The 18,440-nt window shown below is 37.4% G+C and overlaps 1 protein-coding gene across 1 annotated transcript in view; it reads right to left on the bottom strand.

Annotated features, from left to right (window-relative positions):
* The window catches only part of FANCM (FA complementation group M), a 63,555-nt gene that overhangs the window by 39,889 nt on the left and 5,226 nt on the right, over positions 1–18,440 (bottom strand). Inside the window, exons 4-9 of the mRNA XM_037047202.1 lie at positions 12,063–12,221; positions 8,253–8,384; positions 5,521–5,653; positions 4,840–4,965; positions 4,263–4,343; positions 1,110–1,300 (exon numbers count right to left, since the gene is read on the bottom strand). Of these exons, the coding sequence (XP_036903097.1) occupies positions 1,110–1,300; positions 4,263–4,343; positions 4,840–4,965; positions 5,521–5,653; positions 8,253–8,384; positions 12,063–12,221 (822 nt within the window). The remainder of the gene's footprint in view (positions 1–1,109; positions 1,301–4,262; positions 4,344–4,839; positions 4,966–5,520; positions 5,654–8,252; positions 8,385–12,062; positions 12,222–18,440) is intronic.

Raw genomic sequence — 18,440 nt, forward strand, 5'->3', positions numbered from 1 at the left:
GCTCAGCTGGTTCGGCATTGTCCGACAGACTGAAAGGTCACAGGCCCAATTCCCAGTCAGGGCACAAGCCTGGGTTGCAGGTTTGGTCTGGTCAGAACGCACAGGAGAGGCAACCGATCAACAATCAGCATTTCTCTCTCACACCAATGTTTCTCTCCCTCTCTTTCCACCTCCCTTCCTCTCTCTTTAAATATAAAGTCTAAAAAAAATAATTGGATTCCTCATCTACTAATGTTGACAGAATTGAGAAAGTGTCTATCACAATAAACTACACAATAAAGATATACCCAATTGTCAGTGAGTAGACCTATAGCTAATCTGCAAAAACCTGTATACAGCTTATGAAAATTAATAGTCTATAATTTCCCCCCAAAACACACATTACAGTACTTAGAAAACCTATGACCTCTTATTTAGAGCATAGAGTAGGATTTTTAAATAACAGGGAAAAAAGATTGTTTGTAATAATAACTACATTTATCAAAGGCTCTACAGTACAATTTTACTTAATGCCTATGACAACTCTATGAAGTATATTTACATATAGAGAAAGCTAAGACACAGGAAGAAAATGTAAGTGCAAGAGCCAGGGTTCCAGCCCAAGCAGTGTGATCCCACAGCCTTTCTATTTAACTATTATACTTTGTACTTACTTTAAAAAGAAGTTTCAAAACCACAAAAAACACTTTTTTTCTTTCAAAATATGCCTACCTTTATTTAAGTTTTACTATAAAATTATCTTAAGAAGTACTAAAATAAGCTAGTCAGAGAAAGATAAATACTATTTGTTTCACTCATACTGGAATCTAAAAACACACTGAACTAACAAGCAAAGTAGTGACAGAGAGCAGGCTGACAGCTAAGGTAGAGGGGAGGGCAGAGGTGAGGGGGTAGAGCAAGAAGGAAAAAGGACTCATGGACATGGACAGCAGTGTGGTGATTGTCAGGGGTCCATATAAGGTGACTAAATGGTAATTAAAAAAATACAGTAACACTTTTTTCTGGGAAAAAAAAAGTAGATAATTGACCTGTGAGTTAAAAAAGCTTAAGTGCAAAGTGCAAAGCTAATCAATTTTATTTTTATTTTCACCTCCTCCAAACATAATTACCTCCAGTTGCTCCTTCTGAGTAAAACCTTTCAGGTTCTTCCCTCTTGTTGAGGCATGGCCAACAAAAGTCATTGCTCTGATAACTGGCTGATGCTTTAAGAGCATTTCTGCAATTTCTTGAACACTATCTCGAAAGGAAGAGAAGATCATAACTCTGGTCTTGTCACATTTCTTTTCAGACGTGTTTTGAGCTATACAACAAAAAATATTTAATTACAACTTTTTAAAAAGGCATATAGATGAGAACTAGTTCAAAAGACAAGCCTGAAACTATTACTCTAATGAATGATAATTCTTAAGACATCCTAAACCTCTGTGGATTTTTCTACCTTTCCTAATAATTTTAATAACCTTCTAATCTCTCATTGGTTGTCATGAGATCCTAAATATGATCCTAAATACCATCCTAAACAAATCAAATAAAAATGACCTGAATCACTCTGACCAGTCCTTCATTTCATCACGCATGATGCCTATTATTACACTTTGCCGTCAACATCAGAAGGGCAGAACTACGGAGTTCCCACTGATTTTTTAAATCTTCCCTTTCCTTTCTGATCACTAAAGGCACTGTCCTAAACCAGGCCATGGCATTCTATTTCCAAATCTACGATTCTTTCAAATTCTCCAGCAACTGCAGAATATACCCCACAGGTCAACATAAAGCTCTTCCCAACGTCTCTGTGCTTGGGAGGCAGTAAAATGCATAAATGAGAACACGGTCTCTGAGGCTGGGCCACTTCCTCTCCCTGTGATGTGTGGCTGTGGTGGTGATTTTCTGTCTTTAAGTTTTAGTTTCCTCACATCCACAATGGACTGAGGTGATAACTAAATGAACTAGTAAATATGAAGTATGTAGACTTGAACACAGCAATTGGTTAATATTTGCAAGTAATATAGGGGTTACTCTAGTTGTTATTATGTTTCCTTTGTTTTTGCACTTGCTTGGGGCCTTGATAATCCTTGTTTCTTCCATATGAGTTATATTATATTAATCATCATGTGTGTACCAGGGACTGCACTAAGCTTTTTATAGATCAACTCATTTAGTCTTTATAACAGTCTTACGGATTAAATTACCTAATATAGATAAAGTTAATTCATGAAAAAGAAAAAGCAGCTGTTACAGGAAAATTATTCTACACATACTTTGAGTTACCACAGCATCAAGCCTCTACATCTGATCAAGAGCTTCTTTTTTTTTAATCAAAGATAATTTCTATTTTGAAATAATTTCAAATTACAAAAGAGTTGCAAAATTCATACAAGTAGCTTTCCCCTGCCAAGACATTTGAAAGTAAGTTGCTGGCATGTTAGCTCACCACACCTTAATGCTTCAGTGTATAAACTTACAAACAAGAGTATTATTCTATGTAAAAACAATAAACCATGAAAATCGGAACATTAACTTTGATTCATTATTACTATCTAATTTATAGCCTTTATTCAAGTGCTGCCAATAGTCTTAACGATGTTGTTGAGGGGGAAATGCACCAATCACTTAGAGCTACTTTCAGGGCAATGCCTATTTCCCTCAAATGGTTGTGCCACCCTCCGTCTTCATCCCACTACCAAAGTCATCGACAACTTGCCTGTTGCCCAGTCCCATGGACACTTTCTAGTTTACTTGACCACAGGCCTCAGCAGTATTTTTTTTAAAGATTTTATTTATTTATCTTTAGAGGGGAAGAGAAGGAGAGAAGGAGAGAAATATCAATGTATGGTTGCCTCTCATGAGTCCCCTGCTGGGAACTGGCCTGCAACCCAGGCATGTGCCCTGACTGGGAATCGAACCACGATCATGTGGTTCGCAGGCCTGCACTTAATCCACTGAGCTATGCCAGCAAGGAGGCCTCAGCAGTATTTAACACAGTCCACCACTCCTTCCTATGGAAATAGTCTCTTCCCTCAGCTTGTCTGACACTCTGTTTGTCTGGTTTCTTTCTCAGTCTTCTTTGTGCCTTTTTTTCATCTTAACTTTAGATATTGGTATTCTTTAGGACTACATTCTGGCCCCTCTTCTGTTCCAAAATTGTATTCCTGGTAATGTCATCACATCCATTCCTGAAATTTTAAATACTTCCTTTATGCTGATGACTCCAAAATTTATTCAAGTATGTGAAAATAGATAAAAATAGCCAAGACTATTCTAGATCCACTTATCCAATGCCCACACCTCCATTTTGATGTCTCAGAAGCATCCTAACATGTTTGCTTTTTCTTCTCTATGTTGTTCTTAATTTTCTTTGCTCATATAATCTTCCATAAACACTCCCCACAATCCCTTTCTTTTGTCATATCCTACACCCAATCCATCAACAATACTGTTGGTTCCAACTTCAAAATATATGTAGAATCTATGACCACTTCGGAGCACTTCCACCACTACTGCCTTGGTACAAGCCACTGTCATCTGCTGTCATCTTTGACTATTGCAATAGCCCTGAATTGGTCAATACCTACTTTCCACAAAAGAACCAGAACTTTAAAAAATGTAAGAAAGATCATATCATTCTGCTACTCTATAAGCCTTTATGATGGTTTCACAAAACATGCAAATTAATAGAATAAAATCTGAAGTCCTGACTTGACTCCAAGCCCCACATCTGCCCCTGGCTACTTCTCCAGCCTCCTGCTCTATCACTGGTACCCTCGTTACACTACTCCAGCCAACTGGTTTGTTTATTGATCCTTAATCATACCACATACGATGCTGCTGCAGGGACTTCGATTCAGCTATTGTCTCTGCCTAGAGTAAACCTCCCACAGAAATTCACAGGGCTCGCTCCCTCAGTCCCATCAAGTAACAGCTCAAACATCACCCTACAGATGGCTTTCTCTAATACTCTATATAAACCTCCTTCATGACTGACTGTCTCCTTACCTAGTCCACTTTTCCTTACCATCATATTATCTATTGTTTTAGTATCTGCTTCACTGAGAGTGCCCCAGACTGACTTTTCTTTTTCAAATACCTTACAGTACTCTTAAATTCCCACCTATCCACCCAAAATGTCTGAGTTTCTTTATATTCATTATTCAGAGTAATTAAAAGCTCATGTTCTCTATAAGAAATTTTAACACAAATGAATGAGTCAGTTTTAACTTTTACAATAACTTTGCCTTGCTGTGAGGCTATTAAATATGACCCACCATTCCATGACTTGAAGTGTTCAACTACAATTTCTTCTAATTTCTTTAATTTAGGATGACTATAGAAAAATTCTTTTTCTCCTGCAAAAAATTAAAAATAAAATAGCATTTCAGCATTTTTCCATATTCAATTATATAAATGTACTTTCAAAATAGATTTGTTAAAACTTTAAATACCCAGTAGCATCTGGATAGCATAAAAGCCTTATTGTAAAACAAACTTTCAATTTTCATGAAAATTTCATTCTGAAGGAGAATCAACACAGAAATCAGCAGCAACATAGAAGAAAAAACATACTCATTCAAACTCTAAATCAGTTTTTGGTACTTCTAAGAATTTTTTCACCACCAGTGACAACTACTAATTTCTATAATATTACATACTGCTTATATCTTCGTCCTATGTTATTCCATTTATTGTATTCTATTTATTTATTCTATTCTATTTATCCCTTTAATTATTTAACAGGTCTACTGCTAAAGAAATGTAAGTATAGACATGTGGATCAATAAGGTAAAATTTCACAATCAATCTTGATGAAGAGAATACAATATAAACTTTTGAAGAAAAACAGACCATTTTTGATAGAAGAAGTGCCACTTGCTGAAGGAATGCGTGTGCATGCAAACATGCACTCCAGATGACTGTACAGCTTCATGAAGTCCTTGTTGCGGTTAAGTTCATTTTTTGTTCGAGTCATTCCTTCAGAATTTAAGAAAAGGTTTTACCAACACATAAACTTAATAGCAAAATTAATTAAATTTATAATGTCGCTTAAAAAATTAATCTTTATTAATGAATGCCAAGTTTTTCAAATGTAAACATGAAAACCAGCAACTTTTTTCCAGTTACACATTCATATATGAATGGCTTGCCTTTTTTCCAGCAATTTATGAAAAACAAAGAAATATGACCCTGACTGTGTGCTCAATGGGTTGGGCACCAACCCACAAATGCAAAGGTCATTGGTTCAATTCCCAGTCAGGGCACATGCCTGGGTTGCAGGCCAAGTCTCAGTTGGAGGTGTGCAAGAGGCAGCTGATTGATGTTTTTCTCATACGTCAAAGTTTCTATCCCTCTCTTTCTCCCTCCCTCCCCCTCTCACAAAAAATAAATAAAATCTTAAGAAAAACAAACAAACAAAGAAATATGGTCATTTTTTATAAAACTATTTCTTTGCTTTTTAAAGCATTTTTAAGTAACCCAAAGTGTTTAACTTCAGCAAAACTTATACATGTAAGTATTTCCTTAATTTACCTTTAGTTCCATCCATAATTCCACAAAGGAAGAAATATAACGATCTCATTCCCATTTGTTGCAATAATTCATAACCATGATACAAACTAATACAAAGAGCAAACTCTCCTTCAATTATACCTTGTTGCATTCCCTAGAAAAACAAACATATATCAAATTTAACCAGAGAAATAAAGATGTATGTTTCATGTAAAACTTACTGGTTCTACTGAATGTCTAGGACATTATTATGGAAAGGTGTCAATGTATTCTCCATATAACACATCATTTCATATTTTTTTGTTTAACTAAACAGAAAACTTACATTTTAAAAAGAACAGGTAAAGGAGGGAACTATTTATCACATACTGCTTTTTTATAGGTGAATTATTAGCAGCATGAGGTCTTTCTAGAAGGTATCCAGCCATGTAATATGAAAAATAGAGACATTTACTGAAGAAAACACAAGATACAAGAAACACTGTACACAGGACAATGATGCCTGAGTTCCCTTCAAACTAGACACCTTGGGATTTCACACAGTTCTCCCAATTGCCATCAGCTGTCCCACTGTATTTTCCTGCATCTCACTGAGGGTCTGAAATCTTCCTTTTCAAAAGTGATTTTAGTTTTGGGAAATGCCAGAAGTCACAGGGCACCAAACCTGGGCTATAGGGGGCTGAGTCACCTGGGTGATTTGATGTTTCATCAAAAAACTGCACAAGATGTGATGCATGAGGGGGAGTGTTGCTGTGAGGAAGTACCAACCACCAGATGCCCATAGCTGTGACCTTCTGAATCATCTGAGTAGTTTCCACAGAGGAATATTCAAGCTTAATGCAAAATTTGATGCAGATTTGTTATTCTGATCAGTCATTTTGACTTTGATGGCCACACAGTGCACATGCTCACTCAAAAGCATCTACCACCCCCAATGATGCAGTGACCTTGTCATTGCTCACACATGCGCATTCCAGCCCACTCTCCTTGGCTGCCAGGTTACATCAATGTCACACAAACCATTCTCATTATATTGACAATGGCTGGACTTTTTCTGGACAGACCTCGTATATAGTTTCATTCATCTTTCAAAAATATTTTTTTAAAAAAAATATATATATATATTTAAAGATTTTATTCATTTATCTTTAGAGGGGAAGGGAAGGAGAGAGGGAGAGAAATATCAATGTATGGTTGCCTTTCGTGAGTCCCCTGCTGGGAACTGGCCTGCAACCCAGGCATGTGCCCTGACTGGGAATCGAACCACGATCATGTGGTTCGCAGGCCTGCGCTCAATCCACTGAGCTACACCCGCCAGGGCTCGTCTTTCAAAAATATTTAATAAGCATCTTCCATGTGTCAAGCATCAAACCAAACACTTGGTACAGAATGAAAAGTAAGTGAAATATGGGCCTATCCTCACATATATTATGTCAGCAGGATAAATAATTCATCAGGATGCTTAGCACTAACATTTTACACCACCTATACACACCACAATAGTAACTGACACCAAGGAGACACTGTTACAAGCATATTACTTATACAAATTCACTCACTCTTAATTCCTAGGAAGTAGGTACTACTGCTATGCCCATTTAACAGATCAAGAAGCTCACAGAAGTGGTAAGTAAGAGAGCTAGTATTTGAACCCAGAGAATTAGGCCATGTTCTTGGGCTTTTAACCTCAAGGAAAAGTGAAGTACACATTCTGTTTATGGGACCACAGAGTAGGTGTATCTATATAATGAGATAGTTTTTAAAAAAGACCATTGAAAATATATTTTAATTATTTTTCCTTTACTAGAGATAAAGATTATTATTCTCACTCTGGCTTATGTTTTTAGTCACATTTAACATCAGTGATAATTATTTTAAATGTTTGTATGATAGCAATAAATGCCCTAAAATGGCAGCCTAATTACTTGAAGGGGTGAAATCAGCTTTCTATAAAATATAAAATGTTGTTAGTAAAATCCAGTTAAACAGTTTTAGATTTACTATTTAAAATTTCAATGAATCATCAACTTTTAGCAGAAATTTTAAAGCATTTATTAAAGTTCAGTATATTACCCTGTAGTTGCTCAGAAAGGGCTCCTTTCCTGGTTCCCCAGACACTATAAAGTCCGCGTTTCTTGTGTTGCACTTACAGCTACTCCCAAGTGGTCACACCTAGATGAACTCTCATCTCTGACTTCCTCCATCCTTCTCCTGAGGCAAACTGGCTCACTCACTGTTGTCTTCTTACTTTCTTTCGTTCATTCACCTCTGTTCTCTTGCACACGAATTTCTTTTCAGTTCCATGAAAGACTGTGCCTTTTTGTGCTTGCAAACATCTGACTTTGGACCTACCTTGATGATTACGTTCCTACCAGCCTATTTTTTTCTATGGCAATTAGTAATAAGAAGCTTACTGTGATGCTTCATCCAGCCTCAGTATTGACAGTTAAGACAAAATACTATGGGACTAAAAGTTAGGACCTACCCTCTAGCATGGCCCTTTGCCTTTGCAAAACAGAAATGAACTAAAAGACTAATGCTCAATTAAAAGTGTCAGGATACATTTATCTTAACTGAAATCATAAAATTCATTTGCTGTTCAATTTTTCCGTTTTTATGAAGTATATAAGTCATATCTCAATTCTTGACAAACTCACAATATATGTATCCCCCCCAAAATCATTATTTCCATTTTATCCTGAGGCTGACTAAAAACTTATAGCTATCATCAAAATTTATTTTAAAATACCTACCACAAAATTTGCAGGTGGGTTTTTTCTAAATTGATCCCTTGCCAGAATTAGCTGGTATTTTGTTAGATTGGGGATATCCCTTTTCATCAAAAGATTCCTCTGAATCAAAGAACTGGCAAATGATTCCAAAATCTGTAAATTTCAAAGAAATTTAGTTTAATCTTTTCTTAAAGTCCTTTTCAAATCATTTTATCACATACTAAAACAAGAGTTATAAACTATATATTAAAGTTTATCCTAAAGTGAATTTTTAAATAAACACTGAAAAGATGATAAAATGTTAAAGTAAAAATTTTAAAGTGATTGACAATTACCCCCAGTTAACAACCGTTTTTTAGACCCAACTATAACTGAAGGACATATATGTTTACCTGTTTATTTCTTAACTCTCTCTTTCCCCAGCCTAAGCACCATGAAAGGATGGCCTTGGTTTCTTCACTGTTGCATCTTCAGTGCCTCAAATGAGGTCTGACACATAGGCAAATATTTGTAGACTGGTGACTAAGTCAAATGATTTGAGTATATTTAATTTCATTTGTTGATTCATTATTTTAAGAAATACTTATGAAGCATCTATTATACATCAAGCATTGCTCTCAATGCTGGACATATTGTGGCTAAAACAAATGAAACCTGTACTTTCATAAAGTTTATATACAGTGGAAGTAGGTAAAGAATAAAAAGTGAAAAAAGGAAGTAGAGAATTTCAATTATGGTAAATGCATTTAAGAACCTAAAATACAGTAATGTCAGAGTCTTTGAGGGGAAAGAAGTCACTATCAAATAAGATGGACAACAACAGTCTCTTTGAAACGATAATATCTGACATCTGAATGATGAGGTGTGTCTCTCATGAGAGGATCTGAGGACAGAGCATTCCAGAGAGAGGAAACAGAAGACAAAAGGCCCTGATGAAGGAATGAGCTTAATACCATAGTGTAGGAGAAAAGAGACCTTCAGATGAAGGTGTACTACAGTAACATATAATAAAGTATTCAAATTTTTGCCTAATGTTTACTTCCTAAAATAGACCTATTTCGTTTTTTATTTTTAATCCTCACCCAACGATATGTTTGACTTTTGGAGAGGAAGGGAGAAAGCGAGGGAAAGAGAAGGAGAGAGACAGAGACACACAGAAACACTGATCAGTTGCCCCGGTAGGTGCCCGCACTGGGGATCAAACATACAACCTAGGTATGTACCCTGCCCAAGAATCAAACCTGCAACCCTTTGGCGCATGGCACAGCACTCTGACCAACTAAGCCATGCAGCCAGGGCCATTTTAGTATATTTTTTATTTTTCTTCCCTTCCTACTTCGCTGATCACACTGCCTAAAGAAGCATTCTCAGCCCTGACTTGGTAGCTCGGCTGGGTAGAGCATCAGCCCAATATGCCAAGGTTGAGGATTTGATCCATGCTCAGGGCACACACAAGAATCAACCAGTGAATGCATAATTAAGTGGAACAACAAAATGATGTTTCTTTCTCTCTCTTTCCCTTCTTCTCCCTCTCTCAAAATCAATTTTTTTTTAAAAAAGCACTCTAAAAAATACTGATAAAATTAAATTCCTGTTATAGTGATCACACAAATTACCATTTTTAAATTCTTATAAGTAAAATAATTTCATTTTTTAAAAGATTTTATTTATTTATTTTTAGAGAGAGAGAAAGAGAAGAGAAACATCCATGTACGGTTGCCTCTCATGTGCCCCCACTGTGGATCTGCTCCACAACCCCAGGCATGTGCCCTGACTGGGAATCGAACCAGGTACCCTTTGGTTTGCAAGCTGATACTCAATCCATTGAGCCACACAAGGCAGGATGTAAGTAAAATAATTTTGGTCATAAGCAAATGTATTAGTATTTAGGAGATGATTATTGAAAAGACTTGGTCTTGCATTATTAATTATGCTGAGAACTTTGTTACAAATAATTTAAACACAAAAAATAAACCATATTCCTTTAAAACTTCACTTTAAGAAAGATTTATTGAAGGTTAAATGATAGTGAATGTTTTGGTTATACATTCCTGCATCAAGAATTACTTCAAAACATCATAGGTTAAAACAATAATTTTATTTGCTCATGATTCTGATTCTGTGGGTAAGAATTCAAGCAGTTCACTGAGACAGCCTAGGAACTATGACACCACCACAACAATGAGAACATCTAGTGCCTAGATCTTGGTTTCTACACAACATTTTTCCCTAAAAGGAACAAAGATTCCTTGGAAAAATGGTTGATTCTATGGCTGGGAAAAGAGAAATACCAAATGAGCATAAAATATCTTGTGATGCCAGAGAGATAGGAAGTTCTCCCCCCTCCAACCACACTCCCAAAAAAGTACATCTTAAAGAACACAGGAGCCATCTTAAAGGAGGTCCCAACGGCCAAAGCTGGCATAATCTGAGCAACAAAATTAGTAACAACAGTACTGGGTTTAACCCACAAAGAAAAATAAATGTCTATTAGTCTATACTGATACAAAGAACTGAATTAATAAGAGAAGAAACAACTTCATTATAGAAGAATTCAAATTAACAAATGTAAAAGAAATAAGGGAAAAAGGGAACAATGATTAGGTAAACACTACAGAAATTGTTGTAATGCCAGAACCACCATTATTATGCTAAAATCAGTGGGCAAAACATGTTGAGAACAGAATATTTGCATATTCTTAAAGTGTCTCCGCCAGGAACTCTCTATGCTATTTTTGCAAATTTCCTGACATCCACAATTACTGCAACTGTTAAAAATAAGAAATAAAAAAAAGCCATCAGGGCACTGTGCTGATAGCTTTTCTCTGCTCCTGATAGAGCTTCAGATGGCTGGGGCATAGCTGAAAATACCCATCTGGGGCCATATGTCTGCACCTTCAATTCTAGCTACTTACTGCTGGTTTCTCCCCCTTCTCTTCAACATGGCTAGCTTGAGGTTCATCACAACTATTGGTCAAAGTCAGTCACAGGGCCAGCATAGTTTCTAGGAAAGGGAAAATGTATCATGTCTCTCAATGAGAGACATGGCAAAGAAGCCACTTTAATCTACAACAATGAGGATACAAAAACAAAGTTTTCTCCTAGGATAATATTAATTATTAACTATAGGAAAAACATTGTGTTACCTCAAATTTCTCCCACTGAAAGTGATAACAGTGTAAGGAGTTTCTCAATAACTATAATATTCACATTTGGACTAGATGATTCTTTGTTGTTGGGGGGGAAGGGCAGGCTCTCCTGTCGACTGCAGAATGATACACAGCATTCCTGGCCCTCTATACACCGAATGCCAGTAGCAAGTCCACTCCCCATCCACTCCAGATAGGACAACCAAAAATGTGTCCAGACATTGGCAAATGTTACCAGATGGGCAAGACTGCCTCCAGTTGATCAAGGAGGAAAATACTGAAAATATATTTCCTTACAAAGAAACGTCTGGTTGAATCTAGATAAGTGTTATGGGTGTGATCATTACGTGAAAAGTCACTGAGCTGCACACTCACGTTTTGAGAACTCTGCTGTATGTGTACATGGGAGGGTCATACTATAATGAAAAGGGTTACTTAAAAAAACACAAAATGATATAAAGCTACTATTGGCTTTAGAAATGGTATATCATTTTGTATTTCTTCTTTGTCAGTACATGTAAAGAATGGTGCTATATCCAAAATTTTTAGTTTCAAATAAGTTGTCAACACGTTAATTATAAAATGACTGCCACATATTCTCACAGCCAGATTCTGTTAAGTAAAATAATTACATTGTCAGTTCATTTATTTGAAACACTGAATTGAGGTAAGAATGGTTTACCTGTATATATGCCTTTTGGATGGCTGCAAGTTCTTCACCGAGGGGAACAACAAGCTTTTCAACTCGTCTCTCATGAGAGTATGGCAAAATATCCCGAGAATCTTCAGAACGAAGTTCTATCTGCCCAATGAGTAGGTTAGTAATAACCTGTTGCACAGCCTACACAAAACCAATGAAATATTATTATAAATATATTACTACTAAATATTTTACTTTGTCACTAACAGAAATAAGGTAGCAAAATTTTGAAAGGAACATTAAAAATTCACACTATTAAGTGTTTATTTAAAAAACTATAAAAACCATCAGAAGTGACACAACTAATAGACGCCCAACAAGTTAATCAAAGGTATTTGCACTTTCCAATAGCCGTGATGCATTCCATCAACCTTTTACAAAGACACAGACAACAAAAGTTTCATATCAGCAAACTAAATCCCTAAAACATTAGAACAGCCAATTTTAGAGCCAAAACTAGAATCCAGATTTCCTGATTCCTGGCAAATACTTTCCACTGATATTGGTAGGAAAAACAGAGAAGTCTTGTTATTATTAGAGAATAAAAATGGGAGCATGGGGGGGCAGGGCTGGGAATACAAGAAAGAAAACCGTACTTGAACAAGAGTTAAATAAAAATTTAAAAAAGAGAGAGAATGCCCTGGCTGGTGTAGCTCAGTGGATTGAGTGCGGGCCTACGAACCACACGATCGCGGTTCGATTCCCAGTCAGGGCACATGCCTGGGTTGCAGGCCAGTTCCCAGTTTCTGGCAGGGGACACACGAGAGGCAACCATACATTGATATTTCTCTCTCTCTCTCCTTCCCCTCCCCTCTAAGATAAATAAATAAAATCTTTAAAAAAAAAAAAAGAGAGAGAATAAAAATGTATCTTACATTTGTAAGGAATACCATAAAATCAACCTGTTACAAATTTGAGAGTACAAGACCTATACTAAATCAAGTATTGATAAATTAGCAGAATATTTTTCATTTAAAACAATATATATGATGTGAATCTATTTCCAGGGATGAATTTCATTCACCCAAAGTTCCTAAAGGAACTTAATTATAAAAATATAGCATAGAAGCAAAAATATAAAACCTGTTAGCATGAATAATGACTATAACATTAGACTATAGTATTGACAGTGTAATTAAGAACTGAAGAGGAGGGAGTGGTAGGAGGTTGGAGTTTGGAGGCAGGAGGTAGGAGATGGGGAAGAGGGAGAAAGAAAGAGTCAATCATAAACGTTTTTAAAAATTAAGAGCTTTAAAAAAAACTAGAAAAGCTTAATGGTCTTAGTTTCTAACAAAAAATTCCCAAGGACAAAATCACATCTTTAATCACCTTTGTATTCCCAATACCTGGGCCTAATAGATACTTTACTATAGTTATGGAGTTAATAAATTTAACCCACATAAATTTAAAATCTAGAGTAAATTTGTAACCATTCTATAAACATGAGTAATACTTCAACATTTTTCATCCATTCCACAAACATCTGAGTAGCTCCCACATGCCACCTGCCAGGTATTGAGTTGATAACAGAGCTGTAACCGAGACAGACAGAATTCCTGCATTCATGTAGCTACTATTTTAGTGGATCAAAGTGTCAACAAATAAGTGAACAAGCAAAGGAATCACAGATTATGATAAATATTAAGAAAATCACAAGACGGGAGTTGACTTGTCATAGCTTAGGGTGGATTTCTCTGAAGAGATGACAATTAAGCAGACTTAAAAAGTTCAAGTCTCTACTAGAGACTAATTCACCTGACAATAAACAAAGTTAGGAGAAAGACCAGAAATAAAATAGAAATTTCAAAAAATCATCAAGGCTATGCCCCCCAAAAAAGAAAGTCTTGCAGATTGGCAGAGTCATCTTAGAAAGTATCCAAAGCCAATACAGAAGCTCTCTCAGAGCTACTACACTCAGAATGTCAATGGATAGCACCCAAAATGTGCATTTTTACCAGCCTCCAATAAAAGATGCCAGCACTCCCTGGACAAATGGTTGTTTCCATGGCTAAAACAAGGAACATACCAAATGAACATAAAATATCTTGATGCCAGTAAGTTAGGAAGGGTGTGTGTGTCTGTGTGTGTGTGTGTGTGTGTGTGTTTTAAGTGATTTCTAGACCCTGGCAGGGTACCTCAGTTGATTGCAGCATCATTCCAATTTATCAAGGCTGTGTGTTCATTCCCCCATCAGAACATATATAAGAATCAACCAATGAATGCATAAATAAGTCAAATAATGACTAATCAATGTTTCACCCTCTCTCTCCTCTTCCTCTGTCTAAAAATCAATAAATAAAAAAAATTTTAACAAAACTAAAAAATTGTAGGAAAAAAATGTTTTCTAATGGACACAAAAGTCATCTCAAGGATATTCCAACAATCAAAACTGGATCAATTTGAGCAACAAAATTAATGGTGGTATTGGATTATAGTCCATAAAAAAATCTATTAGTCTACATTAACATAAAGAGCTGAACTAGGGTCAAGAAGGCAGCATAGGTAAATATTGCTTACCTCCTTGCACAACCACATCAAAATTACAGCTGAAATATATAACTATTATAACTATTATAACTATTATGTATATTATAACTATTATATAACTACTCAGAACTGTAAGAAATCAAGTTGAATGGAAGTCTGACAACTATGAAATTAAAGAAACTAAATCCGTCCAGACTGGTAGAAGGTGTGGGACTGTTGCAGATGCAGAATGGGCTGGTCCCACATCCACATGGTGGATAAAAATTCAGAAGGGATACCCTGGAAGTGAGGAGTCCCAGTCCCACACAAGGGCCCCCAGCCCAGGAAAATAAATCCCCATAACTTCTGGCTGCAATAAACAGCAGGGACTGAGTTGGTAGAAGAAAGTTCTGGAGTCCCAAGCAGTTCCTGTTAAAGAACTCACGAACAGACTTACTCAGACTCACTGCCTCTGAGCTTCAGCACCAAGGCGGCAGCTTGAAAGGCATCAGTGGCATACAGGGGGGGAACTGAAGTTTCCGGCATCAAGGCAAGAGCTGGGGGAGAGCTTTCTCCCAGACAGAAAGGTGGGCAGAGGCCATTGATCCCACCCCTCACAGAGCCACAGAGCCAGCCGATAGGTACCATATTTGAGACTCCATCAACCTGGCTAAGGCTGTTTGTCCTGCCCTAGAGGTCCTTAGGACTCTGTCCCACCTAGCTTACAGACACACATGAAGCTGTAACAGAGTCTCTTTCATATGGACGGCTCATTTTGGCTCCTGTATCACAACTTGCTAAATCCTATTAAACAAGCAACAGCAGACCCAGTAAGTCCAGCCTCAGTAAGCCCTCAGCATTCATTTCTTATTAAATGGCCCCAAGCCCAGTATTAGCAGCAGTCAGCCTAGATTCACAGCTTGGTTTCCCCTGGGAGTCTCCAAGCCCAACATAAGTATCAACCACTTTAGATTGTTTTATAGCTCAGGCAGGGTGGCCTAGGAGAAAAAACAGATGGGAGATGACCTTGGCCTACACCACCCAGGAAACCATATAGCCTGTTCACCCAGTGGACAGCTACAGATGGAGCACCACCATGCCACTCTTGCACAGCTGATCTTCCATGGAGACTGGAGGGTGACGGTTGGTGGACACAGCCAGTCCTTGCACCTGACTAGCCTGGTTAAATCCCTACCACTGACCTGCTACCAGCAACCAAGACTCAACTACAAGAGGAGGGTGTACTCAGCCACTTGAAGGGCATACCTCGAATACCCACCTTGGGTAACAAAGGAGGCTGTGCCAGGGGGCCCTAGAGGACACCTACTACATTAGGCCATACTACCAAGACAGGGAGTCACAGAAACTCTACCTAATACATAGAAACAAACACAAGGGGGCTGCCACAATGAGGAGACAAAGAAACATGGTCCAAATGAAAGAAAGGATCAAAACTCCAGAAACAGGACTAAACAAAGGGAGATAAACAATCTATCAGGTGCAGAGTTCAAAACACTGCGTATAAGGATGCTCGGGGAACTCAGTGAAGACATCAAAATCATAAAAAAAATCTAGTCAGAAACAAAGGCCTCGCTGATTGAAATGGATCATTTACAGGGAGTCCTGGCTTGTGTGGCTCAGTAGATTGAGTGCATAAGAATCAAAGGGTCACTGGTTTAATTCCTAGGCAGGGCACATGCCTGGGTTGTGGGCCAGGTCTCCAGTAGGGCGTGCATGAGAGGCAACCACAGATTGATGTTTCTCTGACTCTTTGTCTCCCTCCCTTCCCCTCTGTCTAAAAATAAATAAAAATTTTAAATTAAAAAAAGAATAATTTATAAGGAAACAACAGTAGAGCGAGTGAAGCCAAGAATCAACTCAATTATCTGGAACATAAGAAACCAAAAAATGATCAATCACAACAAGAAGAAAAAAGAATCTAAAATAATGAGGATAGTGTAAGCAGCCTCTAGGACAACTCCAAGCACCCCAACATTCGCATTATAGGGGTGCCAGAAGGAAAAGAGGAAGAGCAAGAAATTGAGGATCTATTTGAAAAAATAAGGAAAGAAAACTTCCTTAACTTGGTGAAGAAAATAGACATGCAAGTCCAGGAAGCACAGAGAATCTCAAACAAGATGCATGCAAAGAGGCCCACTCCAAGACACATCATAATTAAAATGCCAAAGGTTAAAGATAAAGAATCTTAAAGATCAAAACTATGAACAATAAAATGGCAATAAATACAAATCTATCCACAATTGAATCTAAAAAACAAACTAAGCAAATAAGAACAGAGACAGAATCATGGATATGGAGAGGGTTTTGGTGGTTGTCATACGGGAGGAGGGTGTGGGGCAAAGGATGAAGAGGTGAAGGGACTGAGAGGCACAAATAGGTAGTTACAGAGTAGCCACAGGGCTGTAAGGTACAGCATAGGAAATGTAGCCAAAGAACTTACACACATGACCCATGGACATGAACAATGGTGTGGGGATTGCCTGAGGGAGTGGGGGGTGCTGGGTGGAGGGGTACATAGGGGTAAAAACTGGGACAACTGTAATAGCATAATCAGTAATATATAATTTTTTAAAAAGTTACCTTGCTGCTAAAAGGTACTATGTATTTAGGCCTAAGATGACTGCATTTGTACTAAACCATGTACAGACTTATTCTTCCTGTCATTATTCCCTAATTATACAGTAAAACAACCATTTCCATAGCATTTACATTGTATTGGGTATTATAAGTAATCCAGGGATGAGGTAAGGTCTGTAGGAGGACGTGCATAGGTTATAAGCAAGTACCATGATATTTTATGTAAAGCACTTGACCCTCTGTGGATTGTGGTATCCATGGGGTCCTGGAACAAATCTCTTGAGGATACAAGGAATGACTGTAATTTTACAATGGAGAAAATGGCATCTTAAAAAATAATAATTAACAGCACTAGCAATAAGGTATATCAATACCATGTATTCTCTGATAAAATGTGCTGAAAAAGATATCTCTTCTGGGGTATCCTTGCCAAAAATGCATGACTTCACTCTAATTATGAGAAAATGTCAGCCAAACCTAAACTGAGGGATATTCTGCAAAATAATTGGTGTCCACCCTGCAAAAACAGCATGAAAAATGAGATAAGGTAATGGAAGACCGAAAAAGACAGAGGAACTGTCACAGATAGAAGGGCCCAGGAGACATGACAACTAAATGCAACATGGGATCCTGAACTGGAACCTGGAACAGAAAAGGACACTGGCAGGAAGCCTAATGAGGTCTCCAGATTAGTTACTGGTATTGCACACATGTTAATTTCCTTTCAGTAATTTTACCATGGTTATATAATACATTAACATTAGAGAAAGTTAAGCAAAGGACACACAAAGACTTCAATTTCTACAAATATTCTGAAGTTTGAATTTATTTCAAAATAAAACTTAAAAAACCTTTTTTTAAAAAGACTTTACTTATTATCTTCAGAGAAAGTAGAAGGGAGGGAGAAAGAGAGTGAGAGAAATATCAATGTGTGGATGCTTGTTGTGTGGCCCCAACCTGTTGTATGGTCCCTACGCAACCTGGCCTGCAACCCAGGCATGTGCCCTGGACTGGGAATTGAACCGGGGATCTTTTGGCCCCCAGGTGGGCGGCACTCAATCCACTAAACCACATCAGCCAGGGCTTAAAGAAAACTTTTAAAGCAAACAGTACAATTTAACAAACAGCTTTAGGCAACTCTCATGCACACTTTAAGTCTGAAAACAACTAATGTAGAAAAAACCCTGCAAACAGAAGGGAGGCATATTATAAAAAATGTTGGAGTCCTAAACTGAAAGTAAATACTACAACAGAAAACTGCCCTAGCTGGTGTGGCTTGGTGGATTGAGTGCCAGT

The sequence above is a fragment of the Sturnira hondurensis genome, unplaced genomic scaffold, assembly GCF_014824575.4.
Source record: "Sturnira hondurensis isolate 20B ecotype Veracruz unplaced genomic scaffold, ASM1482457v3 Scaffold0005329, whole genome shotgun sequence".
In the NCBI taxonomy this organism is placed as follows: Eukaryota; Metazoa; Chordata; class Mammalia; order Chiroptera; family Phyllostomidae; genus Sturnira; species Sturnira hondurensis.